This window comes from Schistocerca americana, chromosome X, assembly GCF_021461395.2.
Source record: "Schistocerca americana isolate TAMUIC-IGC-003095 chromosome X, iqSchAmer2.1, whole genome shotgun sequence".
Lineage (NCBI taxonomy): Eukaryota > Metazoa > Arthropoda > Insecta > Orthoptera > Acrididae > Schistocerca > Schistocerca americana.
The window spans coordinates 636,664,959-636,688,994 of NC_060130.1; the positions used below are offsets into that span (position 1 = coordinate 636,664,959).

At 39.7% G+C, this 24,036-nt stretch overlaps 1 protein-coding gene across 1 annotated transcript in view; it reads left to right on the forward strand.

Moving 5' to 3' along the window:
- The window catches only part of LOC124556220 (IQ and ubiquitin-like domain-containing protein), a 212,723-nt gene that overhangs the window by 129,147 nt on the left and 59,540 nt on the right, over positions 1-24,036 (forward strand). Inside the window, exon 7 of the mRNA XM_047130211.1 lies at positions 12,209-12,451. Within this exon, the coding sequence (XP_046986167.1) occupies positions 12,209-12,451 (243 nt within the window). The remainder of the gene's footprint in view (positions 1-12,208; positions 12,452-24,036) is intronic.

The following is a 24,036-nucleotide window of genomic DNA, read 5'->3' on the forward strand; positions in this document are numbered from 1 at the left end:
CCTAGGAACTTGAACTGTTCCGTCTTGCTTATAATATGCCCATTCTGTCTGATCAAAATATCGGTTCTTGTTGAATTGTGAGTTAGAAACTGTAAAAACTGAGTCTTACTGTGATTTAGCATCAAATTATTTTCCACAAGCCACGAACTTATTTCATGAACTACATTATTTGTTGCTGTTTCAATATTACACACAAGATCCTTCACTATCAAGCTGGTGTCATCAGCAAACAGAAATATTTTTGAATCACCTGTAATACTAGAAGGCATATCATTTACATAAATAAGAAACAGCAGTGGCCCCAGCACCGACCCTTGGGGAATGCGCCACTTAACAGTGCCCCATTGGGACTGAACATCACTACCACTCTCAATATTGTGGAGAATTACCTTCTGCTTTCTGTTCTTAAAGTAAGAGGCGAACCAATTGTAAGCTATTCCCCTTACTCCATAATGGTCCAACTTCTGTAGTAATATTTTGTGGTCAACACAGTCAAAAGCCTTCGTTAAATCAAAGAAAACACCTAGCATTCGCAACCTTTTATTTAATCCATCCAAAACCTCACAGAGAAAATAGAATACAGCATTTTCAGTTGTTAAACCATTTCTAAAACCAAACTGAATATTTGACAGCAAATTATGTGAATTTAAATGCTCCAGTAACCTTGTATATACAACCTTCTTGATAACTTAGCAAACACCGATGGCATAGAAATAGGTCTATAATTGTCAATATTATCCCTGTCTCCCTTTTTATAAAGTGGCTTCACTACCGAGTACTTTAATCGGTCAGGAAACCGACCACTCCTAAAGGAAAAGTTACAGATATGGCTAAGTACTGGGCTAACATACATAGAACAATACTTCAGTATGCTGCTAGATACCCCGTCATATCCATGAGAGTTCTTTGGCTTTAGTGATTTAATTATTAACTCAATCTCCCTCTTGCCAGTATCATGGAGGAGCATTTCAGGTAACAGTCTCGGAACACTTTTTTCTACGAGCGCTATATGATTCCCTGTTGCGACTAGGTTTCTATTTAGTTCACCTGCTATATTCAGAAAGCGATTATTAAATACTGTACAAACAGACCCGAACTTTTCGAATCTGTATGTACAGAACAGGGAATCAGTGATCATAAGGCCGTTGCAGCATCCCTGAATATGGAAGTTAATAGGAATATAAAAAAAGGGAGGAAGGTTTATCTGTTTAGCAAGAGTAATAGAAGGCAGATTTCAGACTACCTAACAGATCAAAACGAAAATTTCTGTTCCGACACTGACAATGTTGAGTGTTTATGGAAAAAGTTCAAGGCAATCGTAAAATGCGTTTTGGACAGGTACGTGCCGAGTAAAACTGTGAGGGACGGGAAAAACCCACCGTGGTACAACAACAAAGTTAGGAAACTACTGCGAAAGCAAAGAGAGCTCCACTCCAAGTTTAAACGCAGCCAAAACCTCTCAGACAAACAGAAGCTAAACGATGTCAAAGTTAGCGTAAGGAGGGCTATGCGTGAAGCGTTCATTGAATTCGAAAGTAAAATTCTATGTACCGACTTGACAGAAAATCCTAGGAAGTTCTGGTCTTACGTTAAATCAGTAAGTGGCTCGAAACAGCATATCCAGACACTACGGGATGATGATGGCATTGAAACAGAGGATGACACGCATAAAGCTGAAATACTAAACACCTTTTTCCAAAGCTGTTTCACAGAGGAAGACCGCACTGCAGTTCCTTCTCTAAATCCTCGCACAATCGAAAAAATGGCTGACATCGAAATAAGTGTCCAAGGAATAGAAAAGCAACTGGAATCACTCAATAGAGGAAAGTCCATTGGACCTGACGGGATACCAATTCGATTCTACACAGAGTACGCGAAAGAACTTGCCCCCCTTCTAACAGCCGTGTACCGCAAGTCTCTAGAGGAACGGAGGGTTCCAAATGATTGGAAAAGAGCACAGATAGTCCCAGTCTTCAAGAAGGGTCGTCGGGCAGATGCGCAAAACTATAGACCTATATCTCTTACGTCGATCTCTTGTAGAATTTTAGAACATGTTTTTTGCTCGCGTATCATGTCATTTCTGGAAACCCAGAATCTACTATGTGGGAATCAACATGGATTCCAGAAACAGCGATCGTGTGAGACCCAACTCGCTTTATTTGTTCATGAGACCCAGAAAATATTAGATACAGGCTCCCAGGTAGATGCTATTTTTCTTGACTTCCGGAAGGCGTTCGATACAGTTCCGCACTGTCGCCTGATAAACAAAGTAAGAGCCTACGGAATATCAGACCAGCTGTGTGGCTGGATTGAAGAGTTTTTAGCAAACAGAACACAGCATGTTGTTATCAATGGAGAGACGTCTACAGACGTTAAAGTAACCTCTGGCGTGCCACAGGGGAGTGTTATGGGACCATTGCTTTTCACAATATATATAAATGACTTAGTAGATAGTGTCGGAAGTTCCATGCGGCTTTTCGCGGATGATGCTGTAGTATACAGAGAAGTTGCTGCATTAGAAAATTGTAGCGAAATACAGGAAGATCTGCAGCGGATAGGCACTTGGTGCAGGGAGTGGCAACTGACCCTTAACATAGACAAATGTAATGTATTGCGAATACATAGAAAGAAGGATCCTTTATTGTATGATTATATGATAGCGGAACAAACACTGGTAGCAGTTACTTCTGTAAAATATCTGGGAGTATGCGTACGGAACGATTTGAAGTGGAATGATCATATAAAACTAATTGTTGGTAAGGCGGGTACCAGGTTGAGATTCATTGGGAGAGTGCTTAGAAAATGTAGTCCATCAACAAAGGAGGTGGCTTACAAAACACTCGTTCGACCTATACTTGAGTATTGCTCATCAGTGTGGGATCCGTACCAGGTCGGGTTGACGGAGGAGATAGAGAAGATCCAAAGAAGAGCGGCGCGATTCGTCACTGGGTTATTTGGTAACCGTGATAGCGTTACGGAGATGTTTAATAAACTCAAGTGGCAGACTCTGCAAGAGAGGCGCTCTGCATCGCGGTGTAGCTTGCTCGCCAGGTTTCGAGAGGGTGCGTTTCTGGATGAGGTATCAAATATATTGCTTCCCCCTACTTATACCTCCCGAGGAGATCACGAATGTAAAATTAGAGAGATTAGAGCGCGCACGGAGGCTTTCAGACAGTCGTTCTTCCCGCGAACCATACGCGACTGGAACAGGAAAGGGAGGTAATGACAGTGGCACGTAAAGTGCCCTCCGCCACACACCGTTGGGTGGCTTGCGGAGTATCAATGTAGATGTAGATGTAGATATGCGACTTATCAGTAACACAGACATTCCTACTACACACTGATTCTATATCGTCAACCTGTCTCTGCAGACCAGCCACTTCCTTTACAACTGACCATATGGTTTTAATTTTATCCTGAGACTTAGCTATTCTATCTGCATACCACATACTTTTTGCCTTCCTAATAACATTTTTAAGCACCTTACAATACTGTTTGTAATGGGCTGCTGCATTTAGATTCTGACTGTTTCTAACGTTTTGATATAATTGCCACTTTGTTCTACAAGATATTCTTATACCTTTAGTCAGCCACCCAGGCTGCCTGTTTGTGCTAGTACCCTGTTTTGAACGTTCTAACAGAAAGCAACTTTCAAAGAGCACGAGAAAAGTCTTGAGAAAAGCATTATATTTATCATCTACTGTATCAGCGCTATAAACATCTTGCCACTCTTGTTCCTTGATAAGCTTTACAAAGGTCTCTACAGCAACTGGATCAGCTTTCCTAAACAGCTGATGACTATATTTAACACGTGTTGCAGCACAAAAATCTTTTAAAGTTAAAATTTGTGCATCATGATCTGAAAGGCCATTCACCTTTTTGCTAACAGAATGCCCTTCTAGTAATGAGGAATGAACAAAAATGTTGTCTATGGTTGTTCTACTGTTCCCTTGCACTCTCATTGGAAAGAATACGGTTTGCATAAGATTAAATGAATTAAGGAGGTCTACCAGCATCCTCTTCCTTGCACAATCACTTATACAATTAATATTGAAGTCACCACATATAACTAACTTTTTGTATTTCCTATAAAGTGAACCAAGAACCTCCTCTAGCTTTACCAAAAATGTTGTGAAATCGGAGTCTGGGGATCTATAAATAACAACAGTTAGAAGTTTAGCTCCATTAAATTTAACCACACCTGCACAACATTCAAACACCCTTTCAGTGCAGTACTTTGAAACATCAATTGACTCAAATGGGATGCCATTTTTCACATACATGGCTACTGCCCCACACCGCAAAGAGCTCCTCGAAAAGCTGCCAGCCAACCTGTATCCTGGTAAAGGAAGCCTCTGAATTATCTCCTTATTTAAGAAGTGTTCAGATATACCAATAATTTCAGAGTCAACATCTGTAAGCAATTCACTAACTTTATCTCTAATACCTTGTATATTTTGATGAAATATACTAATTCCCTCATTACTCGGATACCTCAGCTTTGTCAAAAGTGGTTCCTTTGTTAGAGAGACTTCCCTTAAGCAGGAATACCTATCAACTGACTTCAGTCTAAAAAGACTAACTTCATCTTCCCCAAAATTATCCAGGCTTGTTGGCACCATAAACTGACACTTAATATCCCTTATACACATTACAAAGCCAGAGATAAGTTCTGCTGAAATTTTTACATATGCGCAATCTGTGTTCAGAAAGGATAGATTAAATAAAGTACGTGGTGGTGTGTTTATGTCTGTTGGTAGTAGTTTATCTTGTAGTGAAGTTGAAATAGATAGTTCCTGCGAATTACTATGGGAAGAGGTTGTACTCAACAGCCATACCAAAATAATAATTAGCTCCCTCTACTGATCGCCCCCCCCCCCCCCCCCCCCCCACGAATCAGACAATATAATAGCTGAACAGTTCAAAGAAAACTAGAATCTCATTACAAATAAGTACCCCACTCATACAGTTATAATTGGTGGAGACTTCAATCTATCATCGATTTGTTGGCAAAAATACATGTTCAAAGCCGGTGGTAGACAGAAAACATCTTCTGAAATTGTACTAATTGCTTTCTAAGAGAGAGTCTCCATTCCTTCCAAGCTAATTATGTAAGTGTAGACCAGATATGGCTCAAATTCAAAGTTACAGTATTGATAGCAATAGATAGATTCATACCACATAAGTTAATAAAAGACAGGAGTGTTCCACCATGGTACACAAAACATGTCAGAACACTGTTGCAGAAGCAATGAAATAAGCATGCCAAATTCACAAGAACGCGAAATCCCCAAGACTGGCTAAGTTTAACGGAAGCTCAAAATTTAATGTGGACATCAATGCAAGATGCTTTTAATAGTTTCCACAATGAAACATTGTCTCAAAATATGGTACAAAACCCAAAGACATTCTGGTCGTATGTAAAGTACACCAGTGGCAAAAAACATTCAATACCATCACTGCGTGATAGGGATGGAAATGTTACCGATGATGGTGCCACTAAAGCGGAGTTACTAAATACAGTTTTCCATGATTCCTTCACAAAAGAAGATGAAGTAAATATTCCAGAATTCAAAACCAGAACAGCTGTTAGCATGAGTGACATAAAAGTAGATATCTTAGGTGTTGCGAAACAACTCAAATCATTTAAGAAGGGCAAGTCTTCCAGTCCAGATGGTATACCAATCTGGTTCCTTTCAGAGTACGCAAACACAATAGTGCCTTTCTTAGCAATCATATACAATCGCTCACTTGATGAAAGGTCTGTTCCTAAAGACTGGAAAGTAGCACAGGTCACACCAATACTCAAGAAAGGAAATAGGAGTAACCCACTGAATTACAGACCCATATCACTGACCTCAATTTGCAGTAGGATTTTGCAGCATATACTGTACTAAAACATTATGAATCACCTTGAAAAAAATTACTTATTGATACATAAACAACACAGATTCAGAAAATATCATTCTTGTGCAACACAGCTAGCTCTTTATTCCCATGAAGTAATGAGTGCTGTTGACAAGGGACCTCAGATCGATCCCATATTCCTAGATTTCCAGAAGGCTTTTGATACTGTTCCTCACAATTGACTATTAATCAAATTGTGTGCATATGGAGTATCATATCAGTTGTGTGACAGGATTCATGATTTCCTCTCATAGAGGTCACAGTTCGTAGTGATAAACAGTAAATCATCGAGTAGAACAGAAGTGATATCTGGCATTCCACAAGGTAGTGTCATAGGCCCTCTGCTGCTCCTGATTTACATAAATGATCTAGGTGATAATCTGAGCAGCCCCCTTAGATTGTTTGCAGATGACACTGTAATTTACCACCTAGTAAAATCATCAGACAGTCAATTCAAATTACAAAATGATCTAGAGAGAATTTCTGTATGGTGCAAAAAGTGGCAATTGGCACTAAACAAAGAAAAGTGTGAGGTCATCCACACAGGTACTAAAAGAAATCCGATAAATTTTGGATATATAATAAATCGCACAAATCTAAGGGCTATCAATTAGACTAAATACCTAGGAATTGCAATTATGAGCAACTTCAATTGGAAAGACCACATAGATAATATTGTGGGGAAGGCAAAACAATGATTGTGCTTTGTTGACGGAACACTTAGAAGATGCAACAAACCCACTAAAGAGACAGCCTACATTACACTTGTCTGACCTCTGCTGGAATATTGCTGCACAGTGTGAGATCCTTACCAGGTAAGATTGACAGAGGACATCAAAAAAGTGCAAAGAAGGGCAGCTCGTTTCATGTTATCATGCAATAAGGGTGAGAGTGTCACTAGTATGATATGTGAGTTGGGGTGGCAATCACTGGAACAAAGGCAGTTTTCTTTGTGGCGAGATCTATTTACGAAAGTTCAATCACCAACTTTCTCTTCCGAATGTGAAAATATTTTGTTGACACCCACATAAGTAGGGAGAAATGATCATCATAATAAAATAAGAGAAATCAGAGCTCGAACAGAAAGATATAGGTGTTCCTTTTTCCCATGCACCATTCGAGAGTGGAATGGTAGAGAAGTAGTATCAAAATGGTTCAACGAACCCTCAGCCTTAATAAAACTGCATCAGCATCTGGTTTGTTAGTCAGCTTTTAAGTTTGTATGTTCAACTTTTGTATCCTGTCCAAAAATGCTTCTAAAGTCTCAGTTAGTTATTTGTCTCAAACTACACACCCTGAATAAAAATAGTGACATCCTCTGATTTTCTGCCAGAAAAAAAGGAACTGAGACTAGTGGCTACAGCATCCACACATTAGGAAGGTACTGCTAGTATTTGTTTAACTTCATTAGCACCTGATTGTGGAGCACCTCCCATCTGATTGTGTAAGTGCTGAACAAATTGCTCGTTCTGTTTCTTTAATAATTTAACCTGCTCCATCAGAGCTGACACTGTATCTGCTGTAGTAGTTGCTCTAATTTGTGCCATTTTTGTGCGATTTCCTTATCTACCACAATACGCCTTATACACCACACACAATGTACACTATCATGAACAGCAAAAATTATGTATTACTTTGTCTCACTGACACCCAGCAACACTTAATACATTCCTCTTTTGCATGACTGTACTTCCCACAAATGGAAGGTATTGCAGGGATAAAATTTTAACAAGGCGCACTGTGGCCAGTCAGAGCACAAATTTTACGATCCACCAGTACTAAATACACTTCACTATAATTCACACTAAATTCAGACACATCTTTGGGTCCACTAGGCTGTACAAAAGTATCTCTGAACTTACTGCATACTATTCTGGACATGATCACAACCAAAACATTCATGTGAGCAACAAATCTTTTCAGTGACTCATCCCACAATTGTTGCAACTGCTAATGTGGCTCTCATATGAAACACTTTGTACAGACGCCCAATGCCAATGCTGAAAGCATCAGAAGCACAACCACATCCTGATACCAACTTTGCAAGAGGGAAACAGTTGGAAGTGCAGAAGCAGACGTGCTTCAGTGTCAGGAGGCACTCTGCCAGTTTACTCCTTCCCAATTTTCCTGAGAAGGATGGTGGTGACTTATTGTCATTGGTAGGCACAGTGAAAGATGATTCAGAATTAGTTACCTGTTTCCACAAGTTACGATCAGTGTCTTGACTTGACTTCAGCTGCTGATCTCCATCGAGGATACGTGTTGTAAGCAGCCTTCAGCCCACTCAAGGCAGCCAACACAGCACTTGCCATTCCTGTCCAGCTGTTCCTGTCCAGTTGCTGTTACGGCATTTTGCTGCCCACAGTGGCTCCAGCACTGGGTGACCATGATGCTGTGGCAATGAGTGGAAGCTTTTTGTACTTACACACAGTGATCTGAGAGGTGGTCTGTCCCCTCCCACTCACCACCATTCTTCTTGATCTTTTGAACCATGATGATGATTGCTGTGTAACTGTTTAGTATGATGACCTTGGCCTGTCATTCAGGTAGGCCCTAGTCAGTTCACTGAAGTATCAGGAGTTCTGATGTCTTACCCCAGGATAATAGAAAAGACTTCCAGGTCCACGCATGTGCAACAGTGGCAGGCTGCAGTGTTGAACTCTGTGACTGGTGATTATGGCAAGGTGGCATTTCTCCCAGTAGCAGCTGTCATTGTTCAGTAGCATGCAGGAAAGCTACAACAAACTTGTGCCAGGTGTAACTTTAATGTAATCAGGGAATCAAGTGTGAACATCATATATATCATCGATCTGTCTGGCTGACTGCCTTACAAGCTAAAATGCTGGGGTGTTTATCGAGTGAAGTAGTGGCTCATATTTACCTAACATCACATGTCTTGACTGCATAGATCTTTCTATTACAAAGGTATCAGTGGTTCTCACTCTTCCTTGCTTGCTTAATGAGTTTGCTATAGTATAGGATTGGTTTGTAAAAGCTCTTGGCACACGTTAACAGCAACAAATTTCTTTCATCATGTAATGAGAGTGACGTGATCCTGTCTAGCTGCTCTGTCCACTAAATTTCTGCTGAGGTCCACTGTCTGGCTCATCAAAAGTGCCTATGTTGTGTTTTCCCGACCCACTCTTGGTGGCGAAATGTTATTCTTCACCCCTTGTAAACATTGCCATAATGTAAGAAAGATCGCTCCATACCAGGATCCATTTGCTGCCTTGTATAAGATTGGCATTCAACACTAGTACACTCCAGTTATACATTTACTAATTTAGCATGACCTCACTACAGTGATTTGAGATATCAATGCTAGAATCAAAAAAGTATATTTAAAAACATCAAAACTTAATATTAAACATTGATCAATGATACATCAAAGCATAATAGAGTGATACAGAGGAAGGGATTCAAGAGTGAAGGGTCATTGTAAGAAGTGGAATGTGAAAATCATGTGGAGTTTGCTACACTTCCTTAGGATAGTCTTTTTGTGCATTCTGAAAGCCCATAAAAGGCTATACTCCATAGAAGTCTCATCCCCAAACCTCTGTTACATGGAGCAAATTGGTATTTCAAGGCACAGCCTTAAGTCTACTACTTGTTTGAAGAACATCACTTAATAGTGAAAAATATTCAAAATGCTTTGTGATGATCTAAATTCTGTAATAAACTGTTGACAAATTTATTTTATTATACCTCATGGGGTGGTGCCTGAGAGCATTCTACTATGAGCCACATCTGCTGTAGATGCTGAGTACCTCAAATCCAGACAGCAACAACAACAATAATATGTTTCACATTTAGAAGAAGACAGTCTCTGTCTTATACTTCTCCTTGTGTTTCCCATACATAAACACATCCTGAACTAGGAAACATTGGAAAAGTAGAGTTGTTATGTCACATTACATATTTAATTTCTGTTGTCATTGAGTTTTGGAGCACTCATTGTCAAAGTCATCAATACATAATTATATGCTTACATTGGTTGATAGTCTAATATTTGTGTACATTGTACCATTGAAACCACTTTACATTCATATGACTTACAAGCAACCTGGCATTAGTAACTTTGTCATTAATATTTTCCATAAACAGTTCTACACAGCCACAGTGTATTTAAAGAACAGTACTGTCAACCCACCAAAATCTGTTGTAGGAGGCATTTATTCACAGACAACCAGTTTTCATTAAGCAACCATCTTCAGGCAGTGGACTGAAAGATTCTTTCTGTCAGATGTGTAGTTGTTTTCAGTTGCATCATCTGTCACATATACATGTATCTATTATCTCATACACTTTTCATCAGCCCAACATGTGCAAAAATTGACAGTCCATTGCACTGTTCAGTGTACTGTCTGCCCAAAGTTATGCCATACACTTGGTAACTGATGAACAACATATAAGATAGTAAATGCATGTATATGTGACAGATGCTCCAACTGAAAACAATTATGTGTTTGTTGCCATTGTTAATCCACAATTTGAAGATTGCCGCTTGATTGAAACAGGTTGGTTGTGAGTAAATATGTGTTGCAGCAGATTTTGGAGGTTCTGTGAGCATTTCTTTTTGTTGTGACTGTTTTGATTGCGTATCGTTGATCTCATTGTTTTCATTGACTCTGTACCATCATTTAGAAATTAAACTAAGTTATCACTTCTTTGGAAGTTATGTCCTTATTGTCAGTAACAACCAACTTTAATGCCCTCATGTTACTATCAGTAAATTTATGTAATTTTTTCTCTTACTGTTGTGTCTCCCAGACACAGTTCTCCCTTGCTAACAATGCATCAGATTCAGTAACTCTTGATACCATAGTAGATTTTTAATTATTGTTACAGAGGCCACAAGTAAGTGTTCATTAAGTATTTGTGAATGTTGGAAATGTATATCATGTGAGATAATACTAGGTCAACATGTCTTACAATGTTTCTACAAATATTGGCAGCTCAAGGCATTTTCAGACTCTTTTGTACAGCGCAAAAGACAATATCAGTACATTGCAGATAAGTCAGGAAACAAGCTATGGAAAAGAGCAGCCCCTGAATGTAGTCCTGAATACTCAAATTTGTGTTAAGTTCTTGATGTCAGATATAGACATCGTCATAATGGCACATCCATCACTGCTCATTTCAATATTTGACCTTTGTGTTTCTCTCTGTCCTTCATGAAGATATTTAGAGTGGCTAGCACACTGGACTCGCATTCGGGAGGATGACGGTTCAATCCCGCATCCGGCTATCCTGATTTAGGTTTTCCGTGATTTCCCTAAATCGCTGCAGGCAAATACCAGGATGGTTCCTTCAAAAGGGCATGGCTGACTTCCCTCCCCATTCTTTCCTAATCCGATGAGACCGATCACCTCACTGTCTGGTCTCCTCCTCCAGAGCAACCAAACTAACCAACCAAGATATTTAGTCAGCTTCAAATAGCATTCATTACCCGTTTTCTTTCTAGAACAAGTCAGTGGTGAATGACATACCAGAAATTGAAAAAAAAGAGTGATTAAAACATGCAGATTTTATTAAGTTTTGCACCTATTGTTAGATTACAGTGAAGATTTCCTTTCTATCTTGTTGGACAACTTTCACATTGTGCCCACAGACATATATCTCATTTGCAAGAACAAGATCTTCATGCAGTTTCTAGCAAGCATAGATGACTTCATTTACATATAGTTGTGCCTGGATCAGATACACAGACAAGATGTATAGTACAAATTTTACTGTGAGGCCAAACATCCCCAAATTGCTCCTGAGATTCTTAAGACATACATCTTTTGAGACAAAAGTGACAGATTTGTCATTCTTCAACAGATGTTGAAATGCTAGAAACAACATGAAAAAGAATACAATAGAGTTCTCAAGTTAACCACAGCCTCCAAGATGTTACTGATTACCAGTTCTAGGATTGAATTGTGGTCAGACATACAATTTTAACTTGTCTAAAATGTTCTGCTTTAGTCACTTCTTGAAATGTAAGGTAAGAGTATGTATCAGTCACTCTATGAACTTTAATCATCTTTTATTATTGAATACATATAATGTTCTATAGTGTCATGAGAACACACCACCATTCACCATATTGAGAAAGTCCTAAGCAGTTGACAGACACATCAAAAGTGGTAATGACAGCTGCTTAGCATTTGAACTTCCAGTCTATACCAAAGCTAGTGAACAAATGCACATGTCTTGACCACAGCTGAATATGAGTTTACTACAAATACAATTACATAATACTATCTTGTATGAAACTGGGCTACAAATTTTGTGAAAATTGGATCTTTCATCACAGGAGATTGAAATTAGCAAGACAAAAAATATGTTCTACTGTGAGAGATGCTGCAAATTACTGCCTTACTTGGAATTTTCTCCAAATTCAAGAATGAAGTCTCTGAAGCAGTGTAGTTCCTGTATGTGGATTCAAAATGTTGCAGTATCCAGAACAGACTATGGACCGTACAGTTATATTATGCAGGCTGTTCGACGTGAAGAACAGAAAAGAAAGTGTTTTTCATCTGTAGCCTTCATCATGCAAGTAAGTCAGACCACATTTGTACCAAGAATGCTTTCTTACCTTAATATCCAAAATCCAAGCAGATCAACTGATTACAGTTCAGAAAGAATACTGGATATTACATTTGTTTCTTTTATATCACAGAAATGTTTCAGTTTGGTTGTGGTTTTATTTTTTTCTGTTAAGAGCCTACAAAAAGGATGTGCCACTGGCTAGCTACTTCATCACTATGTGTTTAACAGGTGCTTCATGAAAATCATCAGGATATTGTTTCAATAACCAGCATCTTAAATGAAATATGTGGGGTTGAAAACCACTTCTACAGAGATAAGGAGGTACTTTAATTGTCACAAACACAGTAATACATTGTTATCTTAATTGACTTACTGTAATATCCCATATGTTTTGAAGGTGGGCTGAATATAAACTAGAATTTTTATCAAATTTCTTGTCAAACTTAGTGTAAAACATATTTATAGCTTTAAAAAATTCAACAAGTATGTTTAAGAAAAAAGCCATTTTTGAGACACAAGTGCATGATGGTGAATCTTCAGAATGATGACTGTGAACTAGTACCAGACAGCATAACATTACTTCCTCATCATGGGCGTACATACAGTACACCCAGGGAATACGTTCCATTGCCAGTTTATGCCACAGCTGAATTTCAGTTACAAGACTGTACATGTACATTGATTAAAGCTCACAACAATGCAGATACCTGATAGTGGGTTGCCATAATTTTTAAGAAAACTAATATACCTGCTGCGTGTGAGTCATATGCAGCCATACTGTTTATGAATGCACAAAATCCCTCACTGGCTGATATTCATTTTCAAATTTGTAAAATATATGGTGAAAGTAACATGAGTTTGTCAATGGAATTGTGACAAACATGAATGTTCAACTACAGGTAGAATGATGTGCATGGTGAATAACATGATAGGTCACCTATGATGAAAAACAAATAGGTGTATGCTGTGGAAATTAAAATGATAGAGAATGAACTATTCACAATGACAACATAATGATAAAATTTCCATGAGTTTCACATTGTCTGCTGCATGGAATTGTGTAAAACAGCTTAAACCTCTGCAAATTGTATAACCTCTGGATTCCATTACTGCTAACAGAAGACAGAAAAAGGCATAAAACAGGTAGTGCATTATTATTTTTGACAGAGTATTGCATGGAAGATAATGACAAATTGGATCACATCATGACTAGTAATGCTATAAGAGGTATGGGTGAGACTTAGGAGACAACAGACAGCCCATGAACTGTTAATGCATAGTAGGCTGTTTTTAACAAAAATTTGCATATCTCATGTTGTGGTTATGCCCAGGGTTACCACTTTGTCAGAATTCACTACGAAGCAGTAGGAATGAACCAATTTTTTTTTCATTTAGCTTGTTGTTTAGAGAATTATATTTTACAAGTATATACAGTAAAGTGCATAAAAGATAAGATAAAATGAATGAATAAGTACAAGCAGATACAGGTATATATATATATATATATATATATATATATATATATATATATATATATATATATATATAGGTAATACAAAGCTGAAGAGCCAGCAGAAGACAAAAGAAGTTGAGATATCCATTTCCCATTATAGTTAGACATCCTAAGACTCTGACCAGTTAATTGCTGCAGGTATTATGTCTATGAAGCCATCCCTGGTACCCATGAATTTTCTTTTTAGGCAGTCTTACAAAATGCACTCCATCATTTGTTCTGATGTTCTGCTGTCACACTGATCATCACTGATAATTCCCCAGTTGTATAGCATTGCTTTGATCATGGTGTGGCCAGTTCTGATACAGTTAAGGGAAGTCAGTATTTTCCTTGATTGGTTTGCACCCAGCAGTTGGATTGAATGTACTAATAATGAGACAAGAGTACTGTTACTGATGCATGATACATGAAACACATCCACTCACAAGCATAGCTCAGAATGCAATAGCAACTTTGTCCCACACATAGATGAAACAGTCTTTGCTTGTCAGTGATGCTAATAGGTATGGATAACCCCACATGTTCTTCTGCTGAAAATCAGGCAGTTACCAACCAGGGACATATTTTTGAAACCGTCAGGAGAAACCTGACAAAAACCTGTGTCTTAGTGTTGACATTCAGTAAGAACTATCAGTTGAAGCCTAACACCAGGTCTCAGTTTTCTGTGCTTTCCCTAATCACTTCAGGCAAATGCCACGATGGTTCCTTCAAAAGGGTGTAGCCGCTTTCCTTCTCCGTCCTTCCATAATCTGGGCTTGTGCTCCATTTCTAATGGCCTCATTGTTGATGGGATGTTAAACACTAATCTCCTCCTCATCCTCCTCCTCCTCCTCCTCCTCCTCCTCCTTCCCCTCCTTTTAACTCCAGAAAACGCAGCTTTGTGTATTCCATTAAAGGAATCAGAAAGCAATGAGGACATTATGTTGGCAGTGGAATGCCACCAGCTTACAGTGGTGTCATGACCAAAGTATGTATCTGTCTATAACATTGGGCTATAGCATGTATTTTAAGCAGTAGTGAATTCATACGAAATAGAAAGTACTGGTAAGATACAGCATCAAAAGGGAGCTAGTGAGCTCTTATTTAGGTGGTCAGCCAAGGATATGGGGTACAATACTTGCGCTGTGATAGTGTTTCCCAAGGGTCTCAAATAAGAGCTCACATATAACATAAGGCTATATGGTGATGGCAAAATGCCAGTATAGATAAGAAAAAAAGAGAAATACATATAAGGCAGGCTTTGGTCAACATAAAAGAGACAGCTATACTTATTACAGGATGCATAAAACAAAGTTTGCCCAAAAATGCACTTAATCAGTAGCTTTCCCCCTCAACTGGCTCTGAAAAATAGACAGATGACAACAGGTGAAATCCAGGCAGAGGTTATGGGCAGAATGTCACCATCATCAACAGATTAGTGGAAGCTGGGTTGTGATCTGTAGTTGCTGTACGTTGTTTGCTTCTCACATCACACTGAAGGTAACAGTAATGTGCATGGTGTAGAGTCTGGGACATTTAGAGGCATTCTGTGGTGTTCAGTGATGAGTCCTGCTTCTGCTTGTGGTAGTCAGAATGACACCATTGTGTCTGTAGATCACAAGAAGCACTGATTCTCAAGACTTGTATCTCTCTAACTCCAGGAATCGTGGTGTGGAGAGCTATTGGATATGACAACAGGACTGATTTGGCAATTGCTGAAGGGAGGCTCAATGCTCGGCTGCATGTGACAAGAATGGTAAACCCTATTGTCTTACCCTTCAATAGCAGGGTACCACATATCATAGTCCAGCAGTATAATGCAAATTCCCACACTGAGGTTCACATGACAAATACCTTAAGCAATGTATGGATCACTGACTGGCCTACATAGTCCCTTGTTTTGCCATCCATAGAGTGTATCTGGGATGAGATGGGAAGACATATACTGCCTTATAATCCTGCAGGAATCTATCTTCATAAACTGACAGGACATGAGTTTCAGGCATGGAAGGAAAATCCTCAAAGTGACATCCAGAGGCTGTTTCCTTTCAGGACACAATTAACACAAGAGTGTACAGGGTGGTCGTAAATAAACTTTTGCTACTTGAGAGTGTCCATATGAAACTAAAGTGATTGTAGGACAACAAAATTTTGTGGAAACATTTGTAAAGACATGGAGAAGATAAATAATGAACAAACAACTGAAAGAAACTCAATTTAATTTCGACATGAGGCAGTAACATTTCTTAGTTGCATACCCTGTTTACATTCAATGTCACAAACGTTGCTCAATGTGGTGACCATCTGTATCCATGACATCCGAAGTTTGTACAGTTACCATTTCGCAACTGCACACAGCAATTATCAAATGATAGACCATGGAATGTTCAGCTGCTGTGATGCAGCATGTATTCTGCCTGAAGTTTGCACATTACATCCAGAGTTCTCAGCCAGGGCAATAGTAACTTCTTCAACATTTAGTGGCATAATTGGCCATCAGCTTCTCCCAGGAGCAGTTCCCACTTCCATTGTCTGACATATGCTTTTCTGCATTCACACAGTATGTTATGTACACCAAGTTTCTGGAGTCCCTGACCATCATTTGCTGACCTGGCATCAACACTTACTGGAAGATAACACACATGGACTGATATCATCAAGCCTCTAGTTGTAATCATAAATCACAAAGGAAAGGGTTGCTTAACACACTTGTCCAAAGAACTAATTTTATCTCTGACAAATAAGGTTTAGTACCAGAAATATCTCATGTCAAGGCCGTGTTCCAGAAAAATAGCTATAGTTACCACCAAATTCAATGTACCTCCACACAGAAGGTGACACGATAGTTGACGTCTGAAAACATTAAGCACTTTTTATGTGGATATAAAGTATGGATCTAATTCCACATATAGTATGTCAGTACATGTTTTATTGTCAGATGCCCATTTTTTCATGTGAATAAATTTTAATTAATGACTACACGTACCACATTTTAACCATTACATTTGCGATACTGGTTAATCATGTCCATAGCTTTAGTGCCCACTGCTGGCCTCAGTTTCTTTGTATAAATACCAGATGCATTCTGATTATCACCAGCACTTACTATGTACCAACATGTCTAGTTTGACACTGATGCTACATCAGAATATTTTATGGTATGTGTGGCTGGTATACATGGCTGTTAATCATTTAAACACCTTTTATCTTTCTTATGTAGCACCAGGCCATTTACAGATTTAGCATCAGCAGATTGAACTTAGTTGGTTACTTCCTGTTTTTGTTTGTAACAGATCTGAAGATGGCAGTAGCCAAAATCGGTAAGAGCGAAGTGTAAAAGTTCATGTGATCAAGGCGGACCTGTAAAATAAAGTGCCAAAATATGATCACCAACCAATTTTCAGACTTTATATCTTCAATTGATGTAGATTCATATCACAACATGACACACTGCTTGTTTTGTATTGTGTAATACAATTTGGGTTGGGTTACAATAGGTGTTGACATTTATAGCTGCATCGTGCTTCAAAATTTGAAATGGCAATGCACTTTGTCTCTCCATTAACGCTGTGCAAATGTGCTCCAGCACGATTCAAACTTGTATGGCTCTAATATTCTATAGACAGGGTGTGTGCCTTCACTTCATGGACTGTTTGTTGTATCTGAGGTGTCATCAATGCCTCTTATATAGTCACTAGTCGTGATGTGATTCAAATTGTCAACATCTTCCACACGATACTATCTCAAAATTAATGATGCGCTACCTTTTTTATGCCTTTTGCTCTTTTCTGTTTCTGCAGGACTTCTGTAGGGACGGACTAAACAGGAAAAACGGGGAAAATAATTCATTGCTGCCCTACAGCAATGCTCGGCAGTTCCAGGCTGTTATGGTTTGGGGAATGGGAGTGGTGCCATTGGAGAAATACTAACCAGCCACCTCACATATATAACACCCAAATCAAGCCCTCATTCTCAGAAGTTCATTGTACCCAGTAGCATCCAGCAGCATATGGTATACCATGTGAGGAACATATTTAAGTTAGTGATATGAAACAGAGACCACTTGCAGTATCAGATGAAGCAGCTATCCACCATCCATGGACTTCACTGCCAGTAGCTGCAGGCTCCCGCTTGAGCTGAAGTCTGCATGCGGTCAACTCGGTGCCCTTACTCCACTGGACTCTCAGCTGGATTCTGTCAGTAGCTACCTCCCTGGTGGGCCATGAGTTCAAGCCTGGACCAGCTTGCTGCCCAGTCACACTGTTTCTATTATCCAGCCTGTGTGGACCTGGATTGTTGCTGATCATTGCCCAGAGTGGGGGCACGCCATCATCTTTGGTCATGTTAGGCACCAAAGTTCCATTCAGTGCAGTGTGTTATCACTGCAGCTGCAGAGTGACTGAGCAATGAGGGGCTGCCTCTGTCATCCATCATCGATGGCAAGCAACTTGTGTCAGGCCTCTGCAGCCACACTAATGTTAGCAGTTGCTGTTTTTGAAACATGTTGTCTACCTGGTTTGCAAACTGCAAAGAAACACACTATGCCCCTGTGGCCACCTATGTCACAGAGGTCATCAGCCTGGTCTTCAGCTGGATTCAATTCTTATAACTGACATCAATGAAAGCCTATTATAACCAGTGATGTTTTACTGGTGTTTCACTGTGCAATTTCATTCACCACCACTTCCACAGCCCATGTCCAGATGGGGAAACAGTCCCCATCCTGATTTACCAGCAGCAAATTCATCTGTCATTGGGGTCATTTCATAACCCTTACTAAATGTACTCTTTCAGTAAACTCTATTTCCCAAATAAACATGATGTGCAAAGTTGGGCACCATATATTACACTTACTACAACACCTAATGTCAGCCATCTGAGGCTGTAAAACCGCAAGATGATTGAACTTCTGTAAGAAATGAATGTGTGTTACAACAGAGAAAAAGAAAAAAAGGTGAAGGGTACTTCACCATCCAGTACTGATGCAACAAAATGACAGAAACACACTAGTGCCAATGCCAAATAAATTAATCAGCAACTCATTTTTATGGTACAGCAAAGTAAACAATATACAAATGGAAACTAATAATCATTAGAAATATGAAAAAAGAGATGTAGACTCTGACAGGTCATTTCATTGTGAGAGTGCAGACATAGGTTATCATCTTAACACAACATGGTGGGCAAGAGACTCTGATGGTCACCTCTACCATCACAAGGCATAATGGCTGGGCTGAATAATTTGATTTGTACTTCAAGAGAATAACACCCCAGATGATTCTAATAGCATCAGGACCTACCTACCTCTAATTACCATATAGATGGCCATACCCAGTGCAACACCATCTGTCACCATCCAGCTTAGTGTCGGTGTTGTGGACCCAAGTTATGTTTCACCAAACTATTGGATGATGGTTTAGCTACAGGGTGTTACAAAAAGGTACAGTCAAACTTTCAGGAAACATTCCTCACACACAAAGAAAGAAAATATCTTACGTGGACATGTGTCCGGAAACGCTTACTTTCCATGTTAGAGCTCATTTCATTACTTCTCTTCAAATCACATTAATCATGGAATGGAAACACACAGCAACAGAACGTACCAGCATGACTTCAAACACTATGTTACAGGAAATGTTCAAAATGTCCTCCGTTAGCGAGGATACACACATCCACCCTCCGTCGCATGGAATCCCTGATGCGCTGATGCAGCCCTGGAGAATGGCGTATTGTATCACAGTCATCCACAATATGATCACAAAGAGTCTCTACATTTGGTACCAGGGTTGCGTATACAAGAGCTTTCAAATGCCCTCATAAATGAAAGTCAAGAGGGTTGAGGTCAGGAGAGCGTGGAGGCCATGGAATTGGTCTGCCTCTACCAATCCATCAGTCACCGAATCTGTTGTTGAGAAGCGCACGAACACTTCGACTGAAATGTGCAGGAGCTCCATCGTGCATGAACCACATGTTGTGTTGTACCTGTAAAGGCACATGTTCTAGCAGCACAGGTAGAGTATCCCGTATGAAATCATGATAACGTGCTCCATTGAGCGTAGGTGGAAGAACATACTGACGAAACTAAAATGAGCTCTAACATGGAAATTAAGCGTTTCCGGACACATGTGCACATAACATCTTTTCTTTATTTGTGTGTGAGGAATGTTTCCTGAAAGTTTGGCCGTACCTTTTTGCAACACCCTGTATAACCGCCCTTAACAATGAATCACCTCTAGTTAATGCTGCATGTATTTGATGACTGGAACACACTTATACACTTACAGATGACATTGATTATGCAGCCATCCTATCTGAGGTTACATGCCCCAGGACCACTAGTCTCCAAACAACCCATTTGCCCACACCGCATAACACATTGGATACATCAGCAGGGGTAACCACACACACCCCCAATGCCTCTTTCACCTCTTGTTCTCCAGCCAACAACACCGTCAACATCTGCAACTATACTATCTGTTTAGCACCTCCACAACACCTACCACTGAGAAACCGTCTGACTATCTCTCACACCAGCCATGACTTAGTCAATAATGCACACTTACACCAGCTACCACCAAGAAATGGTCTGATCCAACCTCGTACCTGCACCAGCCATGGCACAGTCGATCAGGTGGATCCGTGCCACCGAACCCTATGCTCCAGCCACCTCCACATCAACTGTCACATCAGTTGATGTCCTTCCCGCTGGAGGTTTGAGTCCTCCCTCGGGCATGAGTGTGTGTGTTGTTCTTAGCATAGGTTACTTTAAGTTAGTTTAAGTAGTGTGTGAGTCTAGGGACTGAGCTATGCATGAGAGTATGTGTTGTGCTCATTCAATAATTTGTGTATCCATCTCATTATTGGTCTATTACTACCACCTCATAGTGAATTCCAATAAAAACACTTGCAACATCTAACCATACTTCTTGAAAATCTTGATAAGTTTAGTATGGTATGAGGATTACTCTTCAAAAGTCAATGTTTGGTACTCAGAAAATAGGTTTTTGGGATTCATTATTATGTCACAAAGCACCAAACATGGCATGGAGAGACTAACAGTCACTCTAAAGACACCTCATCCCAAAATTGAGAAATAATTGCAAACATTTCCTGACACATTCTGCTTATATTCTCATCATTTACAAAATGTTGCACAAAATCATGCTCTCCTAAATGACCTCCTGGACAGAAGTAATAACAATGAGAAAAGGAAAACTGACTCAACTTCAGAAACAACAGAACACTTTAAAAAGAAAATTGTAAGAAAAATCTAGCTCAAGTTGCACTGCTAATTTTCCCAAGTGTGAGGTATGAAATTTTATTGCTTGAGGATGCATCGATCTTCACAGGAGAAGCAGCCCAAAAATTCCCTATTGTTGATGAACATTTTCAGGTGGTACATATCAATCTAGCAGGTCATCTGTCATCTTCAAATGGATTCACTTTCTGCTTAACTGTACAGATTCACTAGCTAGACTGAAGTTGTACCTCTTTGAGACATTGGAACAGAGACAGTGCTAACAGCATTTTTAATTAATGCATTATCAGATTTGGGATGCTGCTACAAAAGGTAACAGGTCAGATAACACAGTTTCATTTGTTAAAGTTAAAAATTCCCCAAATGATGTCTGAATAGAGTCTAATGATAAATCTAGCATTAGGAGATGAAATGTAAGGCACTGAAACATGCCAAATACTATAGCCTAATGCACATAAAACTGAAATTATCAACAACATCAGAATAGAAGACAGCTTTCCATGCCTAGACCTTAGTCTCCATCTCCTATCTCACATCACTGTGACCTCTGGTCTCACCAGCACTCTCCACAACAAGAGCTAATGCTCAACAAAGCCAGCATGTTGATATTGATGCAGGTGGAACCTGTCCTACCTTCCACACCCTACCAAGAGCCTGTAACATCAGTGGCAATCCCTAGCACAGTGTCAAGGGTAAATTAACCAGAAAAAGTATCATCCACATTGCAACATCTAAACAATGCTGTGTCACTGTATGGTGTTACCATATGAAATACCTGTGCCCTTCATGCCTTCTAGTGTCTTTTTATAGTGGCCAAAGAGGGGAGGGATTGTGTATCTCCACCAACAAGCAATGAAGGAATCAAGACATATGAGCTCTAGCTGTATACTGACATTCATGTTGAATTCATTGACTGTATTAGCAGGTCAAATTATTCAGCCTAGCCATTATGCCGTCTGATGGTAAAGGTCACCATAAGTTACTTTAATGGGCAGAGTCTCCTGCCCACTATGTTGTGTTAAGATGATAACCTATGTCTGCTCTCTCACAATGAAATGGCCTGTTAGAATCTACATCTCTTTTTTCATATTTCTAATGATCATTAGTTTCCATTTGTCTATTGATTACTTTGCTGTACCATAAAAATGAGTTGCTGATTAATTTATTTGGCATTGACACTAATGTGTTTCTGTCATTTGGTTGCATCAGTACTGGATGGTGAAGTAGCCTTCACTTTTTTTTCTTTTTTTTCTGTTGCAACACACATTAATTTCTTACAGAAGTTCAATCCATCTTTCTCTTTTATGGCCTCAGATGGCTGACATTAGGTGTTGTAGTAAGTGTAATATATGGTGCCCAACTCTGCACTTCTTGTTTATTTGGGAAATAGATTGCCATGGATGTTGGGGGTGAAGCTGCATATCATGCGGCCTACTGCGCACAGTTTGAGGCATAACACAACATCCTGTGACTGCACAAATAGCACTATTCAACATGGTAGCATTGCTGTCAGGGTTCCTTGGAGCCATAATTCATAGGTAGTGGTCATTCACTGCAGTAATAGCCCTTGGGAGGCCTGAGCGAGGCATGTCATCAACAGTTCCTGTCTTCTCTATATGTCCTCCATGTCCGAACAACATCACTTTGGTTCACTCCAAGACGCATGGACACTTCCTGGTACAAAGTAATAATGTGGACATGATCAAACCATGGTATTGGCTGTATAGGCATGGTTGAACTACAGACAACACAAGCTATGTACCTCCTTCCTGGTGGAACAACTGGAACTGATCGGTTGTCAGACCCCCTCCGTCTAATAGACGCTGCTCATGCATGGTTGTTTACATCTTTGGGCAGGTTTAGCAACATCTCTGAACATTCAAAAGGACTGTGTCTGTGGTACAATATTTACAGTCAACGTCTATCTTCAGGAGTTCTGAGAACCGGTGTGATGCAAATCTTTTTTTATGTGTGTGTATTCAACAACTCAATATGATGTAGAATGTGTCAATAGGTTCACTAATATGAGATATATTCAAAAAGTAAGGACTGTTTGGTCATTAGAAAAGCTTGTTACAAAAAGCTTTTATAGGTGCTTTTACACTGAAGAACCAAAGAAATTGGTATATCTCCCTAACATCATGTAGGGCCCCTGTGAGCATGCAGAAGTGCCACAACATGACATGGCATGGACTTTACTAATGTCTGAGGTAGTGCTGGAGGGAATGGACACCATGAATACTACAGGGCTATCAATAAATCCATAAGAGTACAAGGGAATGGAAATCTCTTCTGAACAGCACTTTGCAAGGCATCCCAGATATGCTCAATAATGTTCATGTCTGGGGAGTTTGGTGGTCAGCAGAAGTGTTTAAACTCAGAAGAGTGTTCCTGGAGTTACTCTGTAGGGATTCTGGGTGTGTAGGGTGTCACATTGTCCAGCTGGAATTGTCCAAGTCCATCGTAATGTACAATGGACATGAATGGATGCACGTGATCATACAGGATGCTTACGTATGTATCACCTGTCAGAGTCATATCTAGATGTATCAGGGGTCCCATATCACTCCAACTGCACACACCCCATATCATTACAGACCCTCCGCCAAACTGAACAGTCTCCTACTGACATGCAAGAGACCATGGATTCATAAGGTTGTTTCATTACCTGTGCGCATCCATCTGCTTGATACGATTTGAAACGATACACTTCCAACCAGGCAACATGTTTACAGTCATCAAGAGTCCAATGTCAGTGTTGACAGGCTGAGGCGAGGCATAAAACTTTGTCTCATGCAGTCATCAAGGGAACATGAATGGGCCTTCGGCTCCGAAACCCCAT